At 41.2% G+C, this 14,911-nt stretch overlaps 1 protein-coding gene across 4 annotated transcripts in view; it reads left to right on the top strand.

Moving 5' to 3' along the window:
* LOC137322105 (serine/threonine-protein kinase MRCK alpha-like) overlaps positions 1-14,911 on the top strand; it is a 499,456-nt gene that overhangs the window by 406,976 nt on the left and 77,569 nt on the right. For all 4 annotated transcript variants that reach the window (XM_067985191.1, XM_067985192.1, XM_067985190.1 and 1 more), the window contains 4 exons: positions 280-390; positions 2,251-2,498; positions 11,946-12,051; positions 14,427-14,551. In XM_067985191.1, coding sequence (XP_067841292.1) covers positions 280-390; positions 2,251-2,498; positions 11,946-12,051; positions 14,427-14,551 — 590 coding nt within the window. The remainder of the gene's footprint in view (positions 1-279; positions 391-2,250; positions 2,499-11,945; positions 12,052-14,426; positions 14,552-14,911) is intronic.

The raw sequence follows: 14,911 nt of genomic DNA, 5'->3' as shown, positions 1-14,911 counted from the left end.
CGCATGTAAAAAAAAAAGTCAGTGCTCACATTCTTTCTTGAAAGGAATAGGTGGTGCGCTACACTAATGTAAAGTTTCACTGATTGCATAAACTTCAGTAAGTACCCATTCAAAGTGAGGTGGCGATTGAGGCCATTCAAGTAGACTTTTACTGAAACTGTTCTGTAGGTTCCTAGTTCAGAGGATTTGATCGTTTGACAGTTTTGCTGTATGTTTGGTTATAATTATGGTTGCTGTGTACCTTTTGCATTATTCATGGTACATATTTCTCCCAACCAGTTGGACGTGCAGATGGAACAATCAGCAGCAGAGGCATCCAAGGAGCGAAAACTGCGTGAGCGGAGTGAACAGTACTCAAAGCAACTGGTGGATGAGCTTGAGGGGCTCAAGGTGAGAGGCTGATACGAAAATTAAGAAAGACGCTTGATTCCTTGCACTGGTTTGTTCCTGATTCTAGTGGTGGCAGGGGTGAAGGGTCAGACACTGAATGATGGCTCAAAGTTTCCACATAGGGAGGATGAGGTGAAATAGGACAGTTCAGCCCCAGGCAGATGTCAATGGGTTACAGAATGGCACCGACAGAGGCCTTGAGGAAAGGTGCTCGCTCACTCTTACAGGCAGAGAACGTTGAATGGTAGAGGATGGGGGGAAATAAAAACCAAAAGAGAGGGAAGTTCTAACAGTGTCTTGGAATACTTCATTGTTTTGTTGTTTGGAATCAGTGTGTAAAGAATAGACGATGGATTAACTGAAGTATAATCCACCCTAGAAACTGACCATCATTTAATTCCGATAATCCAGCGGTTTCCAAATGCCATCGTGTGTAGGCCCTGCAAATGCTGTATCCCACTGAGGCCGTCGTTGTGAGAAATCTTATTTTTTATTACTATGTAGCAACAGAAATAATGTGCTAGTAAGTCAACAAATACAGAAACGTGCTAATCTGATGACTTTGGAACCCTTGGGTCCCCTTGCAAGACCCACTAGGGTTTGAGGACCCTCATTGGTGATAGGGTTTAGATGAAGTAGGGAGGAGGCTCGTGTGGAGTATAAACACCGGCAGTTGGGCTGAATAGCTTGTTTCTGTGCTGTAGACTTGATGTAACTCATTTGTAAACTATATCCCCTAATCAAAACATTTAAAAGTTATGGGTGGTCTTTTTTTTCGCTTCAGTTTCCAGACTTTACTTCAATAGAGGCAGAAAAATAGGGTTCAGGTACAGACAGCTCAGCATTATCTTCCAGCAGAGATTAATAGGGTGCATGCCAGAAGGGTGGTTATATCAACTTGTTTCATTTGACAGCACTACTGCATCTGAGTGAGCAGATTTTTGGTTTAAGCCCCACTCCAGGATTTGAGTGCATGACACTATGCTGCAGTACTGAGGGAGTGCTGCATTGCTGAAAGTGTGTTCATTCTGATGAGATGTTAAATCAAGGCCCTATCAACTGTTCAAGTCAATGTAAAAGATCTCATGACACTATTGGAAGGAGAGCAGGAAGTTCTGGTATCTTGGCTGACATTCATCCGTCAACAAATTTCACCAAACAAGTTAACTAGTCATTCATTCTATTGTTTGTAGGATTTTGCTGTACTCAAAATGGCTCCAGCATTCACCTATTTAACTGTGACTGCACTACTTTTGAAATGTAGTCAGTTATATAGGCAAATATAGCAGCCAGTTTGCCTCCAGCAAGATCTCACAAGTAGCACTGAGTAAATGACCAGATTTTTTAGTGCTATTGGTTTAAAGATAAATGTTGATCAGGATACTGGGAGAATTCCCTTGCTGTTTTTCAAATAGTGCAATGGGATCTTTTATGTCCACCTGAGGGGGCAGATGAGGCCTCGGTTTAACATCTCATCAAAAGACGGCAACTCCAACAGTGCAGCGCTCCCTCAGTGCTGCACTGAAGTGTTAAATTAGCAGTTAAATGTAATTTTAATGGACTTAACGGATCCAAGTAACTACTGCCAACTCTTAGTGGCAAGACTGGACAAGTTGGGCTTATGACATAAATTATATTACATACTGAAAAATAAACTTGCCATCTTCTACGTCTAAATTGGTTACTAGAGATTTTGGTCTGTCAGCTGTAAAGTAATAAAATTCATGAACTGTGGCGAACCCGAGGTTGGCCATGAATGGAATTGAGGATTTTAAAGTTTATTGACGTTGGGCAGTATGAAAAAGTAACCGACAATTATTACATCTCTTAAAATGTTTTTTTTCCTTGTTTTGTTAATAGCAAAAGCAGGTTGGACGTTCCCCGGGTGTAAGCAGTACGGAGCATCAGCAGGAAGTGGCAAAGCTCAAAGCTGATCTGGAGAAAAAAAGTGTGTTCTACGAGGAAGAGCTGGCCAAACGGGAAGCCCTGCACGTGACAGAGATCAAGAACTTGAAAAAGGAACTGCGAGATGCAGAGGGACAGCAACTCACCCTGAAGAAAGAAATAATGATTCTTAAAGACAAGTTGGAAAAAACCAGAAGAGAAAGGTAAGGGTGCAGGGTTCACTTAGCTTACTTCCACATTGAAGCTGCAGAAGTGCAAGGGCCTGGCACATGAATCAGCTGAGGATGTTTACTTGATCCCTGCTGAGATAGCCATGGGCTTGAGAATGAGAGCAGAAAGAAAGAACATTCATTTATACATCGCCTTTCATATCCTCAGAACATTCCAGAGTGATTCACGGTCAATGAATTACCTTTCTTTTGAAGTGTAGTCAGCTGTTATATACTCAGTTCTTATGTTAAAATCATTATTTTGAGGGAGTGATCATGGTTCTTGCTGGTCACTAATAGAGCAATATCAGTGCACGCGAATAATTCTGTGACTCAGAAAGTGCTGCCCTTAGTCAGGTTATGATCAGCCCCTTGGAGGAATGATTTGAGAAAGACAGGTTTAGTTAGTTCCTCGTTGCATCACTCAGAGATGGAACGCCTGCCTTTTGCCTCGTGCTTGACCTCCCCAAGTACTAATAAATCTTACATGAGGTAGTGAGGTTGAGTATAAAAACAAAAATTACAGAAAGAGGAAAGGCCATTGACCCATTCATTCCAACAGATCATGTAGTTTGCTGTGTCACGGACTCTACCGAACTCATTTATTCTCACTAAAAACAACCATAGCCACAGATAAAAGTTTCAGAAGTACGGTTTCCTTAACCCTGTATATTAAGCAGGACCAACATTGATTTGGTGTCTCAAAAATGACTTGATACAAATATCCTGGTGTGTGGTATAAGAGGAAGTATAACATTGTGGATAGAAAGTTGGTAGACAGACAGTAAATGGAAAATTAGGGTTAATGGGTGTTACTTGGTTTGGAAATACGCTGACCCCGCCCAGCTATACCACACCACCACCTTTCACGACCCATCAAATGCCTCTGATTTGTCAAGCTGCTTGTCTGACATCCAGTATTGGATGAGCAGAAATTTCCTCCAATTAAATATTGGGAAGACCGAAGCCATTGTCTGTTTCTATCCAACTTATACCTCTCATCGCTTAGGAAAATGTTAGCCACAAACTTGCACTCACTCGCTGTCAGTAGCATCGCACGTCTGCTGCCCAGGCATGCATTGCAATGTGAGGGTAGACTTTTCCACTACATGATGAAGGCACAGTGCCTTGCAGCCTGCATCCGCTCCCAAATAAAAGCCAATGATTGGTCTTCAAATCTTCATCCTTCTGGTGGAGGTACATTGGTACACTTGATTCTTGGGACTGATCTGCGTGAAAAGGACCATAACAGTGCTAATCATTTCAAAATGGATTTATTGTCCTGGAGCAATTTTGTTGAGATCTGTTAGGTTAATGCTGCTGAAAGGTTGAAATGTAATATTAGAATCAGATGTTTGAGTGAATGCTGGGGGGACTAGTAGGTCACGGAGTGTTTAGTCTCCCCATGCAGATGGAATCTCTCAATGTGGAGCAGAAATCTAAGTTGAGTTGTACAGAAACACACAAGACTGATCAACCTTAACAGTAAACTGAAATGGTCTTTGTTCCTCACAATGTGCCTGCTGTAAACTCGTGAACAGCTTCACTCAAACACCCAAGTCCATCCTGTTACGCATTCCCATTCATGGATCCAGGGGGACCTGCTGTGTTATGTATCATTTTTTTCCTCTAAATTTGACATTATTTATTGTTGCTCTCCAAGGATTATGACATCTGGTAAGCTTATAATACCAGCAAATGCAGTTTGACGTTTTAATTTAACTCAATTGTACAGTTTATTTGAAATGGCCAAGGTATGTTGACATCAGCAGATAGCGTGAGAGCCTTCAGTTGGGTGCATGTCCGGTTATCGTGCATCACTTTGGACAGTTCATGGACATGACAAATTTATTTTTGCAATGCTTGGCTTTTCATCCAGTAGCTTTGTCAATGAGATGACTGTTCATTTTACAAATATCGCTGGGTTGCACCTGCAAAGGAATTGCCCAATATGTCTTTATGGCTCATTTGGTGGGTTTAGAAAATCCTTATAGTTCTCTATTCCCCCATTCTGTTGGTGGAGGCTCATTTGAAGTTGACAGTTAGCCTGGGTGGAATGAAATTAAGACTGGGAGGGAGAAAGAGAGACTGAAAATTTGAACCACAAAACTTTTTCAAGCAGTCCTATCACTAAGTGCTTTTAAGCTTGTTTATGCCAATATCCTATAAGAAAACTCAGGCATCATTGTGCTTTAACTTGGTGCAATACATGAAAAGGAGAAATTTTCAGGCCTATGGGGAAAGAGCAGGAGAGTGGGGCTAATTGGACAGCTCTTTCCAAGAGCCGGCACAGGCAGAATGGCCTCCTTCTGTGCTGTATGATTCTATGATTTAATCCATTTCCTCAAATTGCTTCCATTACTATCACCGGCAGTGGCAGTCCAGTAATCACCAGCACTTCACCCTAGATGGGCAGAGTGTTTAATGGAGGAACTTAGATGAAAGGCCATAGCAGGACGCCGCCAAAATTAAATGAGGAAAGAAGACAAGGTCAATGTGGAAATAGTGCCACTTGCCCACAGACTCCCTTCTGTGCTTCCAAGTTGGGACTTCTATTCTTTCTTTTTTGGCTGTCTCTTCTTCACCCCACCCCCTCCCCTCTCAAGGCTGAAAAGCTTTTACAATAATTTTTGAGCCTTTAAAAGGGCTCCAACACTACCCCCCCCCCTCCCCTCCCGGTACATGGCCACTTACCCTGAAGTGGCGACATCCCTTCAGGTTTGAGCTGTGGTCCATGCGTTAACGTGTTTGTGCTGTTTCGCAGATATCCTGCAGACACCAGTCCTAACCAACAGGTACAAGGTACTTGATATCTGTGAGGATAAGGATGACGGCTGCAGAGAGGATGCCCAGAATGCTAACCATGGTACTGTGGAGCATGAGGCAGTCCAGGGGGCGGAGGATCTGAATAGAAAGGTTGTAGTCATAGGGGATTCTGTAATCAAGGGAATAGATAGCGTCCTCTGCAGTTGCGACCGAGAGACCAGGGGGTGTGTTGCCTACCTGGTGTAAGAGTAAAGGACATCTTGGAGCAACTGGAGAGGAACTTGGAAAGGGAGGGGGAGGATCCAGTTGTCGTGGTTCATGTTGGTATCAACGACATAAGGAAGAACCGAGGTCCTGCTAAGGGAACATCAGAAGCTAGGAACTAAATTAAAAAGCAGGACCTCACAGGTGGTAATCTCAGGTTTACTACCCGAGCCACGTGCTAATTGGCATAGGGATAGGCAGATCAGAAAGGTGAATGCGTGGCTGAAAGAGTGGTGTGGGAAGGACGGGTTCCATTTCATGGGACACTGACACCAGTACTAGGACGGGGAGGCTTTAAACTAGCAAGGTGGGGGGAGGGATCTGGTAGCAATAACAAAAGCTTAAAGATAACAGAAACAGGAGATGAGTGTAAAGTTTAGAACAGGGTAAGGAATAAAGATAACAAATGGTTAAGGAATAAATACAAAAGTATAAAAAGACTATTAAAAATAAAGTAAAAGGAACGACTATTAAAGATGAATTAAACTGCCTGTACAGCAATGTACAAAACATCCAAAATAAAACGGGGAATGGAGGCAATAATCCGTAGCGAGGAACCAGATGTAGTAGGAATAACTGAAACATGGCTACATAAAGAACAGGACTGGCAACAAAATATTGCGGGCTATAACATAATCAGAAAGGATAAGGAAGGAGTAAGGGGGTTAGGGGTGTGTGGAGTAGCTGTACTAATTAGACATAACATAATGGCAGTAGAAAAAAGGGATATAATTAACAGAAGGATATGGATTGAAATAAAAGATAAAAAGGAATTGATCACACTAACAGGGGTACACTACAGACCACCTAATATGTAAGCAAATATGTGAAATGAGTAAAGGACATAGAATAATAATCATGGGAGATGTTAACTATCCCCAAATAAACTGGCAAGAAGAGGTAGGTAAAGGGAATGGAGTTCTTACAATGTGTGCAGCACTCCTTTCTTACCCGGTGTGTAAAAAGCCCAACAAGATCCAGTAAAGATTAGAGAAGTAAGCGTAGGGGAACATCTAGGCAATAGCGATCACGTATAATAAGGTTTAAGATAAAGGTTGAGAAGGACATAAGTAAGACAAAGACCAAAGTAATAAAATGGAAAAAAGCTGTTTTTCAGAGGATGAGAATGGAACTAGGGAAAATTAACTGGAAAAATTTACTGATCATAGAATCATAGAATGATTACAGCACGGAATGAGGCCATTCGGCCAGTTCAGTCCATGCCGGATCTCTGCAAAAGCAATCCAGCTAGTCCCACTCCCCTGCCCTTACCCCATAGCCCTGCAAATTTTTTCCCTTCCAGTACTTATCCAATTCCCAATGATAAACAATCCCAATGATAAACAAAGAAATAAAACAGCAGTGGGAAACATTGAAAACGGGTGATCAATAGAGCCCAGGAGAAATATGGCTACATAAAGAACAGGACTGGCAACAAAATATTGCGGGCTATAACATAATCAGAAAGGATAAGGAAGGAGGAAGGGGGTTGGGGGTGTGTGGAGTAGCTGCACTAATTAGACATAACATAATAACTAAAAAGCATGAACAAATTAGCCAATAATGATAAACAATGGATAAATAAAGAAATAAGGGCAAAATTGATACTAAAGAAAAAGGCATACACCAAGTACATGGGCAACAAAAGAGAGGAATACAAAAAGGTTAGGAAAGAAGTTTAAAAAAGACAATTAGGAAAGCAAAGAGAAACTACAAAATTTCTGTATAACTCTATGACTCTATGACTCTAAAATTAAATTATCAGGGAATATAAAAAGAAATAGTAAAGTATTCTACTGACAAATAACAAAATAAAGATCATGATTGGGATAAAGCCACTATGGGATATACATGATAAACTCACAGGTAATGACAGTGAAATGGCAGAAATATTAAATAATTACTTTGCCTCAATATTTACCAGGGACACAAACATGGTAAGCATGACACTAGAAGAAGAGATCAAAAAAGATATAAAGACATTTAAGATAGAAAGGGGGGAGATAATAAACTAATCAAATTTAGAGAGGATAAAACCCCTGGTCCAGATGGATTGCATTCGTGCATATTAAAAGAAGTTAGGGAAGAGATGGCAGAGGCACTATTGCATACATATAAAAATTCATTACAAAAGAGAATAGTGTCAGAGGACTGGTGGACTGCTAATGTGATTCCTATATTTAAAAAGGGAGATAGTACCAGTCCAGGGAACTATAAATCAATAAGGTTAACATTGGTGGTAGGAAAACTTTATTCAAAGATGTAATGGAAGAACATCTAGAAACCGAAAATACAATAAAGAATAGTCAGCACGGATTTCAAAAGGGAAGGTCATGCTTGACCAACCTTATTGAATTCTTTGAAGATGTAACAGATAGAGTAGACAAGGGTAATGCGGTAGATGTAATATATTTGGATATTCCAATGGCCTTCAATAAGGTACCACATAGTAGACTTGTGACTAAGGTTAGAGCATGTGGAGTCAGTGGACAAGTAGCAGAATGGATAGCAGGCTGGATACAAAACAGAAAACAGAGAATACGCGTTAAAGGTAGTTACTCAGACTGGCAAAAGGTGGGAAATGGTATTCCACAAGGATTATTGCTGGGACCACTGTTGTTCACTATTTACATAAATGATTTGGACTCTGGAATCGGAAGTATAATTTCAAAACTTGCGGACGACACCAAATTGGGGAGGTATAGTTAATACTGAGGGGGACTGTGACAAAATACTTGAAAACATTAATGAACTTGCAGAATGGACGTGTAATTGGCAAATCAGTTTCAACATAGATAAGTGTGAGATCACATTTTGGTAGGAAGAATAAGGAAGCCACATACTGCTTGGATAATAAGAGTCTAAATGGGGTAGAGGAGCAGAGGGATCTGGGGGATACAGATACACAAATCACTAAAAGAAGCGACATAGGTTAACGAAGCCATAGAGGGATAGAATTGGAAAGCAAGGAAGTTATGTTAAACTTGTATAGAACCTTGGTTTGACCACACTTGGAGTATTGTGAACAGTTCTGGTCTCCATATTATAAAAAGGAGATAGAGGCACTGGAGAAGGTGCAAAAAAGATTTACTAGGATGATACTAGAACTGAGTGGTAACACCTATCAAGAAACATTGAGTAGGCTGGGGCTTTTTTCTCTAGAAAACAGAAGACTGAGGGGTGACCTGATAGAGGTCTTTAAGATTATGAAGATTTTGATAGAGTAGACACAGAGATGCTGTTTCCACTTGTGGGGGAGACTAGAACTAGGGACCATAAATATAAGATAGTCACTAATAAATCCAATAGGGAATTCAGAGGAAACTTCTTTATCCAGAGAGTGATTAGAATGTGGAACTCACTACCACAAGGAGTAGTTGAGGTGAATAGCATAGATGCATTTAAGGAGAAGCTAAATAAACACATGAGGGAGAAAGGAATAGAAGGATATGCTGAGAGAGTTCGATGAAGTAGGGAGGGAGGAGGCTCATGTGGAGCATAAACAGCGGCATGGACCTGTTGGGCCGAATGACCTGTTTCTGTGCTGTACGTTCTATATAATTCTATGTAAGTTTTTTTGAAGTGTAGTCACTGTTGTAATGTAGGAAACACGGCAGCCAATTTGCACACAGCAAGGTCCCACAAATAGCAATGTGATAATGCAGATAATCTGTTTTAGTGATGTTGGTTGAAGGATAAATATTGATCAGTTTGTGCTGGGTTCCACTGATGCCCAGCCAGGCTGCTCAATGATATCAGACGCTTTAAACAGTCGAGAAATCAGCTGCTCATCCTCTCCCCTCAGCCTCTGATCAGCTGTTTGAAGTGCCGGTTAGCATTAAGCAGTGTTCTGCTGAGAGCTGGTTTGGGACTAGACAAATGTATCAATAAAAAAAGCACCTGTTGTTAAAAAATACTACTAAGTGGAGCGGGTGAGTGGAGCAGCTGATTTAATCTACTCTTTGGAGTGCCCGTCAGTGGTGCGCAGCAATATACTTGAGGAATTAGTTGTAGAGGTCATTCGGTTATGGTGATGATTTGCACTCTGGACAAATCGATCATTACAACCAGATTGTAGTCTATTGGTATTCCATCCATTATAATAGAATCTTATAATTACAGAACAAGAGGAGGCCATTCGGCCCATCGTGTCTGTGCCGGCTCTTTGAAAGAGCCATCCAATTAGTCCCACTCCCCTGCTCGTTCCTCATAGCCCTGCAAATTTTTCCTTTTCAAGGTATAGCTGAGGTACTGAGTAAATGCTTTGCATCTGTCTTCACTAGAGAAGAAGATGCTGCCAATGTAGCAATAAAGGAGGAGGTAGTGGATAGGATAAAAATAGATAACGAGGAGGTATTTAAAAAGGTTGGCAGTACACAAAGTAGAAAAGTGACCTTGTCCAGATGGTGGACCTAGTTAAGTGAGGGTGGAAATTGGAGAGGCTATGGACACAATCTTCCAATGCTCCAGAGAACTGGAGGACTGCAAATGTTATACCCCTGTTCAAAAAAGGGGAGAGGGATATACAGGCCAGTCAGCCTAACATCGGTGCTGGGAAGCTTTTAGAGACAATAATCCGGGACAAAATAAATTAGCATTTGGAAAACTATGGGCTAATAAATGAAAGTCAACACGGATTTGTTAAAGGAAAATCGTGTTTGACTAACTTGATGGAATTCTTTGATGAAGTAATGGAGAGGGTTAATGAGGGTAGTGTGGTTGATGTTGTGTATATGGACTTTCAAAAGGCGTTTGATAAGGTACACATACTAGACTTGTTAGCAAAATTGAAGCCCATGGGATTAAAGGGGCAGTTGCTGCTTGGGTACGAAATTGGCTCAGGGACAGAAAGCAGCGAGTAGTGATGAGCAGTTGTTTTTCAGACTGGAGGCAAGTGTGCAGTGGTGTCCCCAAAGGGTCGATGTTAGGACCACTGCTCTTTTTGATATATATTAGTCACCTGGACTTGGGTATACAGGGTATAATTTCAACGTTTGCAGATGACACGAAACTCGGAAATTTAGTAAACAGTGAGGAGGATAGTAACAGACTTCAGGAGAACATAGACAGACTGGTGAAATGGGCAGACTCATGGCAGATGCAATTTTACGCAGAGAAGTGTGAAGTGATTCATTTTGGTAGGAAGAATGGTACAATTTTAAAGGGAGTGCAGGAGCAGAGAGACCTGGGGGTGTACGTACACAAGTCTTTGAAGGTGGCAGGACAAGTTGAGAAGGCTGTTAAAAAGGCGTACATGATCCTTAGCTTTATAAATAGAGGCATAGAGTACAAAAGCTAAACCTTTATAAAACACTGATTAGGCCCCAGCTGGAGTATTGTGTCCAATTCTGGGCACCACACTTTCAGAAGGATGCTCAGGCCTTAGAGAGGGTACAGAGGAGATTTACCAGAATGGTACCAGGGATGAGGGACTTTAGTTATGTGGAGAGACTGGACAAGCTAGGGTTGCTTACAGCAGAGAAGGTTAAGGGAAGATTTGCTAGAGGCGTTCAAAATCATGAACGGTTTTGATAGAGTAAATAAGGAGAAACTGTTTCCAGTCGCAGAAGGACCAGTATCCAGGGGACACAGATTTAAGGTGATCAGCAAAAGAACCAGAGGCGATATGAGGCTAGTTGTTGTGATCTGGAATGCACTGCCTGAAAGGGTGGGGGAAACAGATTCAATAATAACTTTCAAAAGAGAATTGGATAAATACTTGATGGTAAAAAATTTACAGGGCTATGGGGAAAGAATAAGGGAGTGGGACTAATTGGATAGCTCTACCAATAAGCCAAATAGCTGCCTTCTGTGCTGCATCATTCTGTGATTCTATATCCAGTTCGCTTCTGAAAGTTACTATTGAATTTGCTTCCACCACCCTTTCAGGCAGTGCATTCCAGATCATATGGGTTCATCACGACCAGAATAGGAAAGTTCATCAACTGGGGATTGTCGCTTCTGAATTATAATTATAGACCCTGGAGGGAATGGGGAGCAGTGTGAGTTCTTGGATTGCATGTGTCTCTTGCTGCTGTTGATCAATGGGTTTTCTCAGTCTTGTTGCTGTCCATCACTACAAATACATGAGAACTTTTCAGTTTTTCCAGGGACTCCAGCAAGTGTGAGGTGTGACAGATGAACCTTGGTGACAGGTGTATCAAATTCTTGTAAATGATCAACCACTTAGAAACTTTTTTGTTTTGTTCCCTTTCATTTACCCTAGCAGTGCATATTGCATCGCAGCCAACTTCTCATGCTGGAGTTAACAGTGAAATTGTGCCATGAAGGCATTCTTGACAAAGTAGTATCTTCCATGTAAAGTATATGATGGAGCAATAACCCATTTTATTGAATGTTTTTTATATTTGAAGTAGGTATACTTACATATATATATTTTTTTTAATACAGTCAAAATGAAAGGGAAGAGTTTGAGGCTGAATTTAAGCAAAAGTATGAGCGGGAGAGGATCATGCTGAGTGAGGACAACAAGAAGTTATCAATGGAACTGGATAAGGTGAGGCTGCCCCGGAGTTCTGAGAGATGTAATGTACCCCTTGTGGTGAGCAATTCACCATAGCCTTGAATTACTGAAGGTAGTTGAGGTTTGGATGGAAAAGCTTTGTGACTCCCCATTTTGAATGTTTGTAACGACTGATTTGAGCCTGCAGCTCAATAATTGACCCAGGATCTGTCCTTTGTGGCTGTTTTAAATTTATGTGATCCACTTTAGTTGGAAAGACTTTCCGAGGACTCCCTTAGAGATATAGGTCTGGGTAGAATCATTGCAGTATGTCCACCACCCATTCCTGTTTCTGCACTAGCTTCATGCCCAAATCCACTAGGACGGTTTCTTTATTGAATGTTAAAGCCAAAGCCAATCCCTGCAAGATTCTTGCTTAGCACAGGACCTCTGCTTCTCAAAGGGTTGGTGTGAAATTAGCACCTTCCCTTTACGGAAGCCAGGGCACCCCGAATTTGCATCTAATAAAATAAAGATTATGCTAAACTTGTATGTCTTAATGCAAAATTCATGAAACTATAAAAAGTAACTCCTCATTTAACAATCAGAATTTTAAATTCCATTCACCTAGGCTTGGTGACTGAATCAAACATAACATTTGTTTAAATCTGTAGCCATAAGAAGGACACACATATGCATGGTGCATGATTTTTAGCTGAGCTTCAAGCTCCATCTCTGAAATGCAATGAGAGTCCAGTTAAGTCGCTATTGATTGTCCTATAAGGAAAAGTGTGGGGACGCACTGCAGGGGGAAAAATACTGGGACTTGAGCACATAATCTAGACTCGTACTGCAATGCAATACTGAGGCAGAGTTGCAAATTAAACCAATGCCTCACTTTCCTGTCAAAGTTCCTGTGGCATTATTTGAAGAAGAGCAGGATGATCTCTTAGTGTCCTGGCCAACACCCAAAAGCATGTTAACTGGTTAGTCCTCTGTATAAATGCAAGTCTTTTTTGATTATCTGTTCCTGTGATGTGGGTGACACCAGTAAGGCTGTATTTATTGCCCATCCCCAGTGACCTTGAGGCCATTCAGAGTCAACCACATAGTGTGGGATTGGAGTCACGTGTAGGTCAGTCTGGGTGATGACACCTATCATCAGAATTCATAATCATTCTGATGAAGGGTATACTCTGGAGTGTTGTGTCCTGCATTTTTCTTTACAGGCACTGACTGACCTGCTGTGTATTTCTAGCATTTGCTGTTTTTATTCTCCAAGGAACCATACTATGCCTGGGCAAGGAGTCAACATCCCAACGAGGGGGTGGCAGAAAAACTGATGAAGGAAGAAAATAAAATCAAAAAAACCATGTATAATATAATATGCCACAATCTGGGAACTCTCAAACACACTCTTTGGCTTCTGAATGTGCCTCGTTACACACTGAGCTACCACAACACACAAAGAAATCTGTCCATTTATAGTGCTAAGCAGTTCATCATCTATTTTTTATTTATATTAAAAATCTAATGTAGGCGCACCCTTCCTTCCCCAAACTTAACTTTCTGTTGTCATGATTTTTGAGTGAAGCTTTTATGTTAACATTTCTATCAACATTTCAAATCAATGTTTATAATGGGAAATCCCTAGCTGTTATGATCCAGTCCTCCACCCAATAGGTGGTGCTGTGGCAGCTCCTCTGTCCGTCTCCCAGATGCTTGGGTTTCAGTGCGAACACCTGTGAACCTTCCCTGTCTTGCTACAGCCACCCCCTTTGAATTTCTTCTAGGTTCTCAATTTCTCAAATTTGGATCTTCCCAAAGTTCCACTGCCCAATATCGTGAGCAGTGCCGCAGGCGATTTAACAGTAAAAAATTATTGGGTAAATGCCCAGAACTATTGAGGATGTGCTAAATGTCTTCACGTTTCAGATAGCCCACAGTGCTCTAAGCTCTTCGTCCTAGTAGGCGTACTGTGGACCCACAAGTAAATTTTAAATCCATGTCCCCATTATTTCCAATTATCTCAAGTTCTGATACTAATAGATCTCTGATTTGGATTTACCCACCATTGAGGCAACAGTGCTAGGAACAGCCTTGTGCAAACCACACAATTCAAACAGAACATTGAATAAGAAATATAAGAGCAAGAAACACAGAGTTGCCTTGGCTGTGAGCGGCTGCAATGCTAAGGCTCGGTGGCCACAGGTTGGACACCTCTGAGGTAGGCCATTGCATCTTCCTGCACTTGTGAGTTATCGTATTTCACTGCAGCCAATGGTATATCCCTCTATAAATTTAAACAATGTAACGTAAAATGGGCTTCTCTTTACTGCTTTAGAGTGAGGACCAGAAATAATCCTGAGTACCTGAGTGAATAATATATAAACGGGTTAATAACAACTCTTGCTCTTGCTTTCATGCAGCTCACGAGCATGTTTGAGAAGCTTAGTGTGAACAACAAACAGATGGAGGAAGAGTTACGCGACTTAGCGGACAAGAAGGAATCTGTTGCACACTGGGAGGCCCAAATCACAGAGATCATCCAGTGGTTAGTGTCTTTAACAGTATCTTTGCTGTGTGCAGATTAAGACATGTCGGTGAGCAACGCTGGAGAAAAATTATAATTTTACAATTCTTTAAGATTGCATTTATTCTGCAACTATACAGTCAGCACGAAGCAGCTTCACTGTTTATAATGTAAACTCAGCCTAAATACAGAGGAGCGAGTCTCACTTTACAGAGCTCTATAGATTATTACATGTTACAGACAGATGTATAAATTGAGTACCTGAAAAACTCTATACTGTTGTGTAGATTATTACACATTGAAGACTTCGATAATTCATTACATGCAGTGCAGCTGTGTAGTTCATTACATGCTGTAGAGTTCTATAGTTTATTACGCTGT

The sequence above is a fragment of the Heptranchias perlo genome, chromosome 5 (genome assembly GCF_035084215.1).
Source record: "Heptranchias perlo isolate sHepPer1 chromosome 5, sHepPer1.hap1, whole genome shotgun sequence".
NCBI lineage: Eukaryota > Metazoa > Chordata > Chondrichthyes > Hexanchiformes > Hexanchidae > Heptranchias > Heptranchias perlo.
Note: the sequence above shows the minus strand (reverse complement) of the source record. Positions and strands in the feature narration are given on the sequence as shown.